At 33.3% G+C, this 15,353-nt stretch overlaps 2 protein-coding genes across 2 annotated transcripts; one reads left to right on the top strand and one right to left on the bottom strand.

Moving 5' to 3' along the window:
- Positions 1-7,442: 7,442 nt before the first annotated feature.
- LOC133316170 (methylthioribose kinase) lies at positions 7,443-12,407 on the top strand. Its single transcript, XM_061517893.1, has 6 exons — positions 7,443-7,752; positions 7,891-8,200; positions 8,860-9,034; positions 9,117-9,318; positions 11,110-11,324; positions 12,043-12,407. The coding sequence occupies exons 1-6, from the start codon at positions 7,567-7,569 to the stop codon at positions 12,206-12,208; spliced, it is 1,254 nt and encodes a 417-aa protein (XP_061373877.1). The 5' UTR covers positions 7,443-7,566; the 3' UTR covers positions 12,209-12,407.
- Positions 12,408-13,833: 1,426 nt separating this feature from the next.
- On the bottom strand, positions 13,834-14,529 carry LOC133316183 (uncharacterized). Its single transcript, XM_061517906.1, has one exon. The coding sequence runs from the start codon at positions 14,527-14,529 to the stop codon at positions 13,834-13,836; it is 696 nt and encodes a 231-aa protein (XP_061373890.1).
- Positions 14,530-15,353: the final 824 nt, after the last annotated feature.

Here is a 15,353-nt window from a genome sequence, read left to right on the forward strand (position 1 = left end):
GCGTCATCTATAAAACTACCAAATAAGACCACCATAGCCTGGCTGCCAGGCAACTGTTTTCCGTTAGTTAACACTTACTTTACTCCTGCTCGCTCGTGTGTTCGATAATCAATAAGACTTGTTGAAATTGTTGCTTATCTTTTTCTCTTATTTATTTATTGAGTTTTATTAATCTCATGTTAAATAAAATAGTTATCTTATGTCATAGAGATAAATTAGAAGATTTTATCACTTGAAAAAATAAAAAAAAGGTTACACAGTATCGAAAGATGTGTAGGAGAGAAAATTTATGTCATGTGACATAAGAATAGTTTTTTCCTTATTTAAAATATAAAATTCATATTTTTAATTAAGTAAAATATATAATTATTGAGAGATATAGGTATTTTCAAAACACGTAAAAGTACAAGAGAAACTTTTCATTTGATATATTAATTTGTTTATGTTTTTTTTTATTCTGCTAAAATAATATTTCTAATTTTTTAACACTAATTTATAAAGGACGCGCAAAAATTCTCTAAATCAAATATCTAAAAAGGTTATTATTACATTTTGCTGCATCTAAGGAGGTTAAAAGTTGTGGCATCAACGGCGTTTAATTAAACGTTCCATAATTTCTTCAAACACACTCAACTAACAACTCCTTGAGGTCGTGCAACCTTCGAAAATAAGTTTCCGTTGCATGTATTTTTATTGCAATCTTCGAAGCAGTTTAGTTGGGGAAGTTTCATGGAACAACGTATGTAACTGAAAATATCAAGAGGTGAAAAATGAAAATGCTAGGTGCGGGTTGGACAAATAATTCCAGCGCACTTGAGACTTGAGAGTAGTGAAGGACAAGACCTGAAATTCAAATTATTGAGTTTCTCCATCTATACTCATTCAGGGCCTTCTTTATTTTATTTTTTCGTTTGTCGCAATGTGACGTGCTTGCTCCCACCATTTTCGAATGCTACAAACTTCTTATTTTAATTTTCTATTGTATTATTGGGGATCAATAATGATTTAGATTTTAGAGTTTCAGTAACAAATATACATACATATAAGAAAATTTTGTTACTAATCCATCTGGCATGACAAATTTTTGTGGATCGGCCCAAAATTTATCTATATATTATAGTTTTTGTTAAACTATTTATTACCATAGGTTTCCCTTGTTAGTTTGTTACTTGGTTTGTTAGTTTGTTGCTTTAGATGAGACAGCAAGAGACATTAATTGTTGAACCATATCAGGAGTAAGATTAGCAGACAATGGTTTTGGGACACCAGTAGGAGGAGGTAATGCATCCGAGTAAGTTGCATGAGCAGAAGCATGGGCAGAACGTCCTGGGTTGGAGCGGCCGCGACCATGTCCTCTTCCAGCAGTCATGCGATCAGGGTAACCATGAAGTTTGTAACACCGGGAAGCGTCATGATTGGGACGTCCACAGTGGGAACATATGATGCGGGCCTTGGAAGGATCCAGTGGTGCAGTGTGAAGAGCACAGCCGAGAGCATCAGATGGAATTTCAGCAGTCCGAACCATAGCCTTATGGGATTCTTCTTGAATTACCATAGCAAAAACACGATTGATAGTGGGGAGAGGATTGCTGTTGAGAATTTGAGTAATGAGAGTACCATATATATGATGATCAAGTCCGATAAGGAATTGATAAACTCGATCATGTTCGAGTTCAGTAGTGACAGATTTGGTAAAGGCACACGTATCACCAGATGCACATGCAGTAAGCTTGCGGCTTGATTCCAGTTCATCCCAAATTGAACGAAGTTTAGTGTAATAGTCAGTAACAGGGACGCCATTTTGCTTCATAGTGGCGAGAGCAGATTTGAGAAAAAAAATACGAGGAATGTTTGCAACAGCAAAATGTTCCTTTAGATCATCCCATAGATTCTTCGCATCATGGAGTTGCACAGGGACCAAGCATGAGCTTCATCAGAGGAAGCATCAGAGGGTTGCGTAACGCTGTTATCAACAAAGCCAAGCTTATTTTTGGCTTTCAAGGCGTTGCTCATGAGTTTGGACCATGAGTTTGGACCAGTTTTCATAATTGGATTGGCCACGTAGAAGGACAGTAGTGAGAATAACCCCAGGGTGATCAGAGGGATGAAGGTAAAATGGTGATTTTGGGTCTGTGATTTTAAGAGTGGAGGCAGCCATAGTGGAAAAAAAAAAACTGACTTTAGAATCGTCTAGCTCTTGATACCATAAAGGAAGTTGTGAGTGAACAGCTTCGCTTTCTATTCATGTATTGGTCATTTAAATACATCTATCAGCAACTAACTATAATACACATACGTAGGAATCTGTTCCTAAGATAAAGGAAGAGTTGCAACTAAATTACAAACATAGAACAAACTTATCAACAACCTAAAACTAAATTACAAACATAGAACAAACCTACTAACAAACTAACAAACCAAGTAACAAACTAACAAGAGAACCTATCGTAATACTATCTCAGTTCATTTCATGTTATTTGATCCAACTCGCATTAGCTTTTGGGCCGTATGGTCTCTCATCTTTTGTTGAACGAGTTGGCCTGAATAAATAAAGGGAGCTAATTCGAACGAATTAGCTCAATTCATTGGATAACTTTTTTTTTTTTGGTAATAATTCATTGGATAACTTTATTTAAATTAATAATACAATGTTATGAATATTAATTTATAAATAAATTATAAAATAATTAAACATAAATCCAATTTATTTATTCTATGATTAATTTTACTATTATTTTTTCTAATTTTCTCATTCGCTTTAACTAAACTCTTTCTTTAATATGAAAGCTAATAAACACCATAATAATAATATTTTTTATGTAAAAAATAAATAATTTATATGTTTGAAAATTAACAGTTCGTCATGTGAACCCAATTTAACAATTCAATTATAATAATTTAAGAAATTTATTAGTATGGATGAATATAATATTTTTTAATGTTTTAAAAATTTTAAAAAAAAGAAAGAAAAAACCGGCAACGCTATGTAAATTACCTCGAATGTGATTTTTTTTGTTTTAATAAAAAGCATCCCATGGTGGTGTCAGTATCTATGTTATCAAAACTGACTCAATCATTGACCCAATGGGGTATTAAATTACTAGGTTAATGGTTTAATTAGTGAGTCCCTACTGATCCAGTTAAATATATATAAATTAATATTTTATATTTAAAAATCCATAAACATACCTAAATACATCTCAAAAATGATATCAATTTCAAATATTCTAATATGTTAAAAAACAAAATAATTTGCATTGCATTTACCAGTTTAATTTCAATATACAAGTAACAAATCATTTATACCAAAATCTAAGAAAAATATACCAAATTTATCAGCACTCACTATGACGCAGTGCTAAGTAATTGCTAACCCAACTCCGCATCGTTGCCTCTGCCTGTGCCCGCAATAAGTAATATGCTGACAAAGTTTCATAAATTTCATTTCTTTTCCCCAAAAACACAAAAAAAACAAAGGGGGCAGGGGAACAAACACGAAACATGCAACAACAACAATGAGTTGCAATAATCAATCTAATAAACACCCAAAACTCAAACAATGGTTGCAAAGATCTGATCATTGGAGAGCTGATCAGCCATTGGAGGTGAGCGAGTGGTGTTTGGGAAGCATAAAATATCAGAATTTGTAATTAAATAAAACCACCAAACAAAGTAGCCTCGCTCTATCTTGACTAATGCTATTAACTAATGATGAACCACATAAGCTTGGAGTTGAACAGAGTGAATATTCTTATACACTTGTTATGCATAAAACATAAGCTCTTCCATACACAATCAAAGCACGATCCATAGACTCTAGCATTGTAATGCCACAACAAATAGAGATATAGTCAGCACTCAGCATAGAATACAACTATGTTTCTTTGTGTGCATATCCTAATAACATGACAAATCGAAAATCCTGGCCAAGCAATTGTGTTTATAAAATGTAATTATAAAAATAAATAAACCAAAAGTTAAAGGTAAACTTATCCTAATTTCACTGCATTTGCGACATATAGCTGTGTGTATTGCTACCCTAACCCAACCATTCCGAAAACATATAAAGGAAATGGTAAATAAAAAAGAAGCATAAGACAGTGAAAAAAAAAATCACGGTTTCCATTAGCTTCGTTAATGTAATTCAAAGAGATTTGACAGGGCTTACCGTTACCGAGACAATAAAACCATTGTTTTTGTTTTGATACAGTGATGAATGGGAGCGACGCATAGCAAAATCACGAATCTTTTACCCATCTGTGATTTTTATCCCTTTAATTTATCAATCTAGTAGTTGGTTCACGATATTTATAAATGAAAGTCATTTAGTGACGCGGACGCGGGGGACCGGCGTCACTGAGTGCCGGTACCATCCCCCGCGTCACTCACACTCTTTGATATTTTTTTTGTTTTTTTTCAATTGAGTGGCCCCCCTCTCTTGGGGCACTTACAAGATTGTGCCAAGTGTCAATATCTCGTTAGTCCTGTTATCATAAAACTTCGGAAAACCATAATTTTTGACTCGGGTATCCAAATGAGATTTTTTTTTTATTTCACATAACTTTTCGAGATCTACACAATGACATCTCATTTGACATATTTTATCTACCATTAACATAGTTCAAATTTGTAACACTAGTTCCACTTTTTTACAGATTTAAACTATGTTTGTGAGAGATAAAATATGTCAAATGAGGGATCATTGCATAGATCTCGAAAAGTTAAATGAAGTAAAAAAAATCATCTGATTTGGATACCCGAGTCAAAAGTTATGGCTTTCCGAAATTTTACGTTAACGGAATTAACGAGATTGTGCCATTTGACACAATTTTGTGAGTGCCCCAAGGGAGGGGGTGTCACTCAATTGAAAAAAATAAAATAAAATTAAAAGAGTGTGAGTGACGCAGGGGGATGGTACCGACACTCAGTGATGCTGGGTCCCCGTCGCGTCACTAAATGACCTCCATTGATAAATATTGTGAACCAAATACCAAATTGATAAATTAAAATCTAAAAAAATTCCAATTGGTCAAAGAGCCTCGTGAAGAGGTAGATGAAATAGGAAAGAAAAGAGTTTTTCTTTAATTATTTTGAGCAAAAGTGCAAAATGAAGTAGGGTTTTTTTAACGCATGACCCGCCGATTTATTTGTGAATCAATCGGGTTATTGATTTTGATAAAAGTCGGTTAAGTCGAATTGGTTTTTATCGGGTCTGATCATGACCGATCTAATGCTTGACTCGAACCAGTTATATCACTGCTTCATCGAGTTTTGGTCGATCCAGCCGGTTCGAGCCGATTTTAATAACATCGGTGGTATTGTGTCTTTGACATGTTAAAAGTCAATTTTATTTCTGTGTGCAAAAATTAATTTGGGACATTACTAAATGTAATCTGGAAAATAGAGTTTGATGTTTGTCCTTTTTTTTTTCCTTTCGGTAGTTTGGTATTTTTTTTTAAAAGACATAAAATTGTGTCATTTTAAATGAGAGAAAGAGATATACAATGCAAATCAAGAAAAATAAAGTGCGTGATTGTTTTTAATTCAAATTTAAAATAAAAATATTAATTTTAACTAAAATGATCGTCCTTTAAAATAATAAATATTTTTTTCATAAATTTATCTTCAAAATTTTGGACATCACCTAAATGAAAGTTATTACTCATTATAATTAGAAGAGTAAATACGAAAAATTCAAAAGGTAAATAAGTAATTAAGAAACATAATAAATCATTTTTTATTGGTGGATTATTTTACGAAAAAATATTTATATTATTTGATACGAAAAAATGACATAATTTTATGGTATTTAAAATTACAAACACTTTTTCCATTTTTTATTACTTAAAAGCTTTTTGATTCATAAGTCGTGTATGGAAAAAGAAAATGAAACTTTTTTATAACTTTTGTTAATAATAGAATACATGTATTTTCTATTAAAACTAAATTAAAATTTTTGTGTAACTTCAAATCATGAAAAAAAAAGAAGACGTTACATATTTAATTCTGAACTACTTTAGTTGCTTACAATCAATTACCATAGTAAATCTCTTAGGTGGCGTTTGGTTGATGAGAAATTTTTAGAATACTAGAGAAATTGAATTAATAGGAAAATGATAAGAAAGTGAGATAAAGTGAGATAGATAAGAAAATGTAAAAAAAAGTAGTTTGGTTGGATAAAATTTTACCAGGAAAGTATATGAAAATTTTGAAATCCTATGTTTGGTTTTGGAAAAAATATAGATAGGTAAATGATATAAAATTATGATTTTATCCCCATACCCTTATCTTAAACAAACAAACAGCCGTATTACCACAAAAAGGTATATTGGTTACAAAAAAATTAAGCAAACAGTGACTTTGCCGTGGTTTTACAAAAACCAACATACAAAAATGGTTTTCAAGCAGTGTCAAAAGTCATCTTTTTGGGATCCAAATCAAAAACCTACGCAACTTGGATGGCTTGTTTTTTGTCTGAAAGAGCTTCACCAAACACGTCGTTCATGGAATCTTTTTGTCACTTGCCTTGGAAAGTTGGATAAAGACGCCAACCAAACGCCACCTTAAACATGAGTAAAATGCTTTTGACCAAACAAAGATTTTGACATTAATTTGTGTGCAAACTAAATCGAACTTTATTCGACAAAATAAATAAATAAATTAGGTGCAAATCAAAATCTGTACGGTTTACTTTTAATTATTTTTTCAATTTTATTTTAAGAAAGGCTTCTTTGATGCCATCATTTGGATACGATATTAAAAAAATTAGACTTAGCTTGTCACACGTGGCATTTTCTGGAGTAATGTTCCTGTGGCTAATTCATTGTTTTTTTTGTTTTTTTGGTAATTTCACTAATTCATTGTTTTGAAAACACATAATTTAAACTCTGGTCTGATTTATCAGTTATATAATCAAAGGGAAAAAAATATTTATAATTTAAATGGCATAATTTTGTGTCATTTTAAATGATATAATTTTGTATTATTTTTAATAAAATTTGATGTATTTTTTTATTCTCTCTTCTATCTACTTTCTTTTTCTTTCTAATTTTACAAACTTTTTTATAAAAAATACATTAAAACAATATAATTTCATTAAAAATAATACAAAATTATATTATTTAAAATAACAAACACTTTTTTCCACATGACTCTTCAAAGTTGACAATATTTGGATAGCAATATCAATTTTCCAAGCATGAAAGCAGCCTTACATATTTGTATAAATAAAATCTAATTTTTTTTTTCAATCTCTTATAACAAAACTTGATCAAAATTAGCCTGGTGCATTCCTTAAGATAGGTCATAAGTTGTAAATCAAACAAAATTAATAACTGATTAATCAAAATTCTGACCAGATTCATTGCACTTTCATTTTTCTTTTCCCAAAAGTCTTTCAATCACTAATTAGTCATATTATTATCACCTCTCCTTGGCCCTGCTAAAATCCACCTATGGTAGCGTCTCTCCTCCGAAAAGTAAAACGCAATAGCTACAAATATTCCACATTGGAGCACCATTGCTATTCTCCCTCTTTAAAACCCTACCACCACCACCACTGCTACAATGGCTTTTTCCGAGTTCCGACCTCTCGATGAGAAGACACTGATCGAATACATAAAGTCTGTCCCTGCCATCTCCTCCAAGCTAGGCAACAAATTTGATGACTTATCTGTCAAAGAAGTTGGAGATGGCAACCTTAACTTTGTCTACATTATCGTCAACTCCGCAGGTTCTATTGTCATCAAACAGGTAACATTTTCACTTACCATCACCCACCCACTGTTCCAAAAAATCATGGGCAATCGCGAATTTCGTTTCATTTTTTGCTTTCTGTTTGAAAGTTCAAACTTTTGTTTTTGGGTCTTGGAATTGGTGGCGTTGTTGTAGGCTCTTCCGTATATTCGTTGCATAGGGGAATCATGGCCAATGACGAAGGAGAGAGCATACTTTGAGTCGTTAGCGCTGAAAGAAGAAGGTCGCTTGTGCCCTGAGCATGTTCCGGAAGTGTATCACTTTGACCGTACCATGTCTTTGATCGGTATGCGTTACGTGGAACCCCCACACATAATCCTCAGAAAAGGATTGATTGCTGGGGTTGTGTACCCTTTGCTGGCTGAGCACATGGCTGATTTCATGGCAAAGACACTCTTCTTTACGTCTCTCCTTTTCCGCTCCACTACTGAGCACAAACGTGACGGTACTATGACCTTTCCCTTGTCACTTTTTTCATTTAAGTTTATTTGTTTCCTTCATTGATTGACAGTATCATCTTTTTTAATCTGTCCAAGAAATTAATTGAGCTGAGAGTGTTTGATCGACTTTGTTCTTGTATTGGAAACATTGGTTCCCCGATGTGGTTGCTTGTGCTATGTTTCTTTGTCATTAATAAAATTACCTCTTTATTAAGCTTTTCGTTTGAAAATGGCTGGAATAAATGGTGTGCTCTTCTTATGACTATAAGAAAGGTGTTGGAAATCGACAATCACACAAATGGAAAACGAAAAAGAGGAAGAGAGAGTGATTTACCCTGATTCACATAATTTAAGTTACGTCCAGCTTGTCTGTACTATATTCACCTCACCGCCACTCGCTACTAGTCATTTGGTTTACAAGGAAAATATAAATAGAATATAAATAGGATTAGAAAACCCTAACAACAACTATTCATGGGCCCAAGCCCAAACTACTAAGAAAATTATAATAAATCAGAGGCCCAACAGTACGTAGCCTCTACGGGCCCTCATCACCCCGAAGTATGAGCTATACCCAACAAAAAGTTCTTGCACATATAATTATCTGCTGATGTTACCTTAAGATATGCTATCATTAGCCTGAATTCATACTGGCTTCGTGCAGTTGGCGAATTTTGTGGAAATGTGGAGTTATGCAGGCTCACTGAGCAGGTTGTTTTCTCTGACCCTTATAAAGTTTCTGAATATAATCGGTGGAATTCCCCTTATCTTGATCATGATGCCGAGGCTGTTCGGAAGGACAATCTACTGAAGCTTGAAGTTGCTGAGCTGAAATCTAAGTATTATGACTCACTTTTTTACCCATTATATGCAGTGGTTTTGTTGTTAGATTTTTTCTAATAAGATTTCATATTCCTATAGGTTCTGTGAGAGGGCCCAGGCACTAATACATGGAGATCTACACACTGGTTCTGTGATGGTTACTCCTAAATCAACTCAAGTTATTGACCCAGAATTTGCATTTTATGGACCAATGGGTTTTGATATTGGAGCATTCTTGGGAAACTTGATTTTGGCTTTCTTTTCGCAAGATGGACATGCTAATCAAGAAAATGATCGAAAAGTAGGTACTCTTTTTCTACATATCTTCTGTGGCACCTACTTGTATTTGTACTCTTATTTGTATTCTGTTGTTGTTAGTCTTCCATATGTTTCTAGTGATCTAACCCTATGTTACAACCTTAAATTCTCTGTCTCTTTCTTCAATGTTGTAAGGTTTATTTCACTTTGGTTGCTTGTTTTCATGGCAGAGGCTGACTATCTTCAAGTAGTCCTACATATCTTTAGAGATATCAAGTCATTTGTACCAGCAATGAAGCTTCCAATGTTTGCTTCTTTTGTACTTATTTATTGTTTTGAGTTAACTTGTATTGCTCCCTTGTTTTGTCTGTGTGGTGCTGATAACTGGTGCCTTATTTTCCTTATTAAGAGAAGGGTCCCTTGGTGTGCATGTTGATGAGGTATCAGAATTATACCATGTGAAACTGAGAAGTCTTAAGAGTGTGTTTGGATGAGGAATTTTTAAGATGGGAATGTATTTATTGAGAGGAATTAAAATTCTTTACTGTGAAATATCTTGTTTGGATATCTAAGATAAGAGTTTTTAAGATTTTGAGGTATTTTGATCGAGCATGTTGTTGTCTAAAATAGAGAATTTGAATTCCATGTCATTCGTTAGAGTTTCTATAATTCTTGTTATCTCTCTCTCTCTCTCTCTCCCCCTCCCCTGTGGGCAATGCACAGTGCTTGCCGCCCTTTCTCTCCTCTGTCAACAAAACACAACCTTTTCCCTGGAAAATCCGTCCAAAAATTTCAGCTTTCTGAAGTTCCAGATTCCCTTTTGATATGCCTTCATGCTCAAATCTGCTATGCAGTGCTGGTTTTTCTTCTTTCTTGCTTTCACCGTCTTTCTGCAAATTTTTCTTCCAATAATTGGTGTTTCTGGATTTGGGTGAAGAGAGAGGGATGATTGCAAAACCTACGTTCATGGTGTTTCCGGCAGCCAAAACAATGGGGAATATCCGGCACCAAACCCCACAACTCAATGATGGCTCAACACAACACCTTCAAATCCCATACCAGCTAACAAGCAACAACCAACTAATTAATCCCTTTGCCACCAAAGTGCTTCACAACCTTGCATTTGATAAGGCCATTAATGAATATGAAGGTGAAGATGCTCATTGGATCTTCTCCATTGACTTATTCCATCTTGCATTGGCCTTGTTACAAAATTTAATGCTTATGTTATGTATGATTTTGCAATAAATTTCAATTTCTACGAATGGATATCAAACAAATTATTTTACAGATGAAAGGAATTAAAATGATGCAATTAGATTTCCTTGCATTTTAATTTTCTGGAATTTTAACATGCTTTATCCAAAACACAACGTTAGAGATAGTTTCAGAGAAATATGACCTGTCTTAGCCCATCACCAGTAACAAATGAAGACTTGGTTATGGGATAGAATCGTTTTCATTGTTTAACTTTGTTGTTCAACACATGGTCTGTTTAAGGGAATCGGCATTTAGATTGGACAGCTCTCCTACACTGACTACTTTTTGGGAGTTCCCTTTCTATATTTCCTGTTTCTCTCCTATTGCCTTTGTCTTTGTTGAGGAGTTCTCTGCTGTTAGCTGAACTAACATTGTTTATCTATTTTTGTATCTTCACCTCATTTGGGAGGTCTTTTCCTTTCAGTCTAGTTACTGCATTGCATTGCATTGCATTGCAGGGTGAATGAGATAATGAGATTTGACAGATAAACTCTAATTCTTAATAATTGCTGAAGACCATTGATTATAGGGGAAAAGAGTGTTGTTTGTTGTTAAAACCCTCTATGTTATGCAGGCATACAAGGAGTGGATTCTTAAGACAATTGAAGACACTTGGAATCTTTTCTATCATAAATTCACTGCACTTTGGGACGAGAACAGAAATGGTTCTGGCGAGGCATATCTTCCGGCAATCTATGACAATCCTGAGGTTCAGTTGCTTGTACAGAAGAAATACATGAGAGATTTGTTTCATGACAGTCTTGGTTTTGGTGCTGCCAAAATGATAAGGTAAGACACTCCTTCTCTAATAATTTTTTTTTCTTATAGCAAAGAAAGATATGGTGAGAAAAGTTGGTCATTGATATGGTATAGCCTTTTTAACTAAGTGGTTCGGATTTTCATCATTGCCGGCTTGCGGCTTCCATTCTTCTAATAAAAATGTTGAATTTTAGCAAAAGTTAAAATGTGTATGTGCATTATTCTTTTTTCAAGCTGCCAACGGGCTCTTGCGTGAGTGGGCGTCTTAGATATAAATCGGTCATTTATGGTTGCATTGCAAGATTATTTAGAAATAAGCAATGACTGTTTAATTTCCCAATAGGTTTTCAGCGTTAAACATAATGTTTTTGTAACGAAATATTTGATATTACATAATATAAAGAATTCTAGAGAATTTTGGTGATTTTTACCTTGTATCTTCTCCCGTGATTTCATCCCTCAGATTTCCATTTCAACATCTCACTGTTGCACTCTCATTTCATTTCATAGTAAGATTAATTACACCTAGTTTTAGAGCTTATCTTCATATAAAGTTTTGGTGACCTTTTCCGTGACTAATGTAACAAGGCTTTTATCTCAAAGTATGGTCCATGATTTTTCAAATGGAACTAATTGGATATTTGACATGGGTTCTCTTTGTTCATTTTATCTGTATATGTATAAATGCGGGGAATAGCTCTACAAATATATATGTATTAATATATCTGTTATTGCATTTGCTTGACAGGAGAATAGTTGGTGTGGCACATGTTGAGGATTTTGAATCAATTGCTGATGTTGGTAAACGGGCAACCTGCGAACGGCGGGCACTTGATTTAGCTAAGATGCTTCTCAAAGAAAGAAGAAAATTTGAAGGCATTACTGAAATTGTTTCAGCTATTCGGCAATATTAGCCATCACAAGGTTTTGCTATATCACTAACTCCATCATGTATCGTATTTTCCAATATATTACCTCTGAGATTTCGGCTGTGTTGTACTACTATATATAACTGTTTCTCTGTCAACATTATGTATAAAAAGAATAAAATTTTCTGTCTCTTTTCCCTGGGATTTGCCACTAATAACAGTTTCTAATAGTGTACTTCCGTCATCATTAGATGTGATGTGTGAGAATTTTGTGTGATCAACTAATGTTCCATTCGAAATTATTTTTACTATGATGATGAATTATTGTCGATAAGGCGTTGCTTCTACTGATTCAGTATTATAATTTCAAAGCTTTCTCGGATTTAAATCCGTTATAATGAGAGAATAACATCTATAGGAGAATCAGATACTATTTAATGGTTTTTCTACGTTTGACAAGGGCAAAAAACTGTTATAATAAGATTGGTCTGCCATACCCTGCAGGCAGGAGGTAAAATATATTTTTTGTCCCAGTGTTATTTATTTTTAATTTAATTTTCATAAAAAAAATTAGTTTAGTTTCTATATGTAAAATTTTCAACTTTAATTTTTTTGTTCGTAGTTACTTCTGGAACTGATAAGAAGTTATTGTAAGTATAAGAGTTAAATTAGAAATAACTGATCTATATTTTTTTATATTTATATGTCGTTTTTAATTTAGTTTTCTAATTTTAATGGACAATTAACAATATTTTAATTGTAATGAATGGTGAGAACTGTGTCAATATATATATATATATATATATATATATATATATATGGGGCAAGTTATATTTACAAATTTTTTTGTTTACAAATTACAATAAGTACGACTGGTCATACTTTAATCATGCAGTGTACGACTGGTCGTATTTAGTGTAATTTGAAAGAAAAAAAGTTTGTAAACGGATCATATTCCTATATATATATATATGGTTCAATTAATTTTTTATGAAAGAAATTAAAAAAAAAATGTTATTGACGATTAAAGAAATACTTTCAGGGGACGTTCGGTAGAGGAAAGATTTTTTTTATTTAAAAATTTCAATTTTTAAAAATATGATTTTTACGTTCAATATATGATAATATTTGAAAATTAAATTTTTAAAAAAATTCAGTTTTTCGAAAATCTCTAAGAGGGGCGTTTAGTAGAGGAGAAATTTTTATTTATCCAAGAATCTCAATTTTCAAAAATATAATTTTTACATTCAATTTATAATAATATTTAAAAATTAAAAATTTAAAAAAATTCAATTTCCTGAGAATTCTCAAGAATCCTGCATGTCAAACGGACCCTAAAAATCCGCGTAGCAAAGGAGCCCTTAACTTTTCTAGGGCCTTGTATGTGCCTTGAGATAAGTGAAAGGCTTTGGTATTCTAAGGTATCTTGGAGCAGGTTTCTTTGAGAATGTGTACTTTTTTTTTTTTTTAGCTCTGTGATGAAATAGACAACAAATCTGGCATATAACAAGATAGCATATTTAAAATTAGTGTTGATGTATGATGAAAACGAACTCTTTTCCCTTTATATTAGGCTATTAGCATAACTTTGTTCAGTTATTACAGATACATCATCTTATTTCTTATTTTCTTATTTTCTTATTTTCTTATTAGCGCAACCCAATGATTCCTTAGTTGGTCATATTCATAGCTTTGTAGTCACTCCACAGCTGAGAAACTGGCTTCCCTAGCAGCTCACTAAAGTAACTCTCACTATAACCAGTCTTCATCTTCTTGTTCAAGTCAGCCACAAACCCATTTCTGATACCATCACAATAGTTCAAAAAATGAGCTGTGACTTCGTTTCCTTGGCACCAATCATACCCTACACATGGAGGGTTCCAGTTTTCTGCTGCATATCCAGCCTTCATCCTCACAAAATCAGCTATGCCTTCAATGAGTCCTGAAGGAGCCTCACCCATTCCATCATTCTGCAACAAATGGGCCATTTCATGATACAACACCCCAGTAATCTCCTTTTTGATATCTCCAGGGTACCTTTCAATGTAGCCTGCACTAACATGAATGTTATTGTTGCTAGCAAATGCGACCCCATCAATGTTTTCAACTATCATGCTTACTTTTTGGACACTTTTGCTGTCAGCATTATTATTATTATTGTTCTGCTGAAACAGGCTCTCTATGAATTCAGCGGCAGAGCTGAGTGTTTGCTTGGCATATTCTGCACCTATTTCTTTGTCAAAGCGTGCAGCACCAATGCTGTTTCCAGCATTGTTGGACACAACATAGTCCATTGCCATGCTGCCATAAGCAGCTGCTAGAGTACTTAATACGAAGCATAGGACGTGCTTATGGTATTGAGCCATTGTTGTTTTAGTTGGAATCTGCACATGATTGTGTGGGGTACTACTCTACGGCCTTTATAGAAGGAGTTTAAGGTTTACACAGCAGGAAATAAGGAGGTGCTGATTGCATGACATAAGAATTAATTGATATTTAATTGTGAAAGAAAGTTGGGCTCAAAGATGATTACAGTAACAGATTGAATATTTTAATTTTCTTTACTTTCTTTTGCAAACTGAAAGCCGCAACCTAATTGGATTGGATCTCAGCCACTCACCTCAGTGACTCACACAAAATGAAATGCAGAGCCAATATTTACTTTGCTTATTACGTTTTAACTTTTAAAATAATTATCATTTGAGGTTTTGCATCAGAATTAAAAAATTATTAAATATTTTAACTGAAATATAAATTTATTTCATTATATTATTCTTTTATTTATTTTTGGGTTTTATAATTATCATGTTGAATGAGAATTGAAATCTTATGTTATAGAGACAAAAAACATGTTGGACCCATATGTTAAAAAAAATTATATGTAGAATCCATGTCTGCACAAAATCGAAGGGTGTGTAGGAAAATTTCAATTCTGAAAATTATAAAACTCTTTATTTTTAAAAGACAATGCGATATATCACTTATGTTAAGTCTAGCCCAAAACAAACAAATAAAAATATAGCTACTTAATCTAAGAAATTTGCATTGCTAACGAAAAGCGTCTGGCGAACAGAAGTGCTAATATCTATCTAGTGATGATCATTTAACATGCGATATATCGCTTATGTTGGATATGCTGATTTTGAGTGGAAATAAAAGGGTAAAGAGAGGAGGTTACAAGTAGGGTCGT

This window comes from Gastrolobium bilobum, unplaced genomic scaffold (genome assembly GCF_033153095.1).
Source record: "Gastrolobium bilobum isolate Gb01-03AN ecotype WA unplaced genomic scaffold, APGP_CSIRO_Gbil_v1 utg25868, whole genome shotgun sequence".
In the NCBI taxonomy this organism is placed as follows: Eukaryota; Viridiplantae; Streptophyta; class Magnoliopsida; order Fabales; family Fabaceae; genus Gastrolobium; species Gastrolobium bilobum.

What these genes read in the sequence shown, in the direction of transcription:
- LOC133316170 (XM_061517893.1), top strand. Translation starts at nt 7,567, where the DNA reads ATGGCTTTTTCCGAGTTCCGACCTCTCGATGAGAAGACACTGATCGAA. An exon ending in TACTGAGCACAAACGTGACG is followed by an intron (nt 8,201 to 8,859) that starts GTACTATGACCT and finishes GGCTTCGTGCAG; the next exon opens with TTGGCGAATTTTGTGGAAAT. An exon ending in GGTGCTGCCAAAATGATAAG is followed by an intron (nt 11,325 to 12,042) that starts GTAAGACACTCC and finishes TTTGCTTGACAG; the next exon opens with GAGAATAGTTGGTGTGGCAC.
- LOC133316183 (XM_061517906.1), bottom strand. Translation starts at nt 14,529, where the DNA reads ATGGCTCAATACCATAAGCACGTCCTATGCTTCGTATTAAGTACTCTA.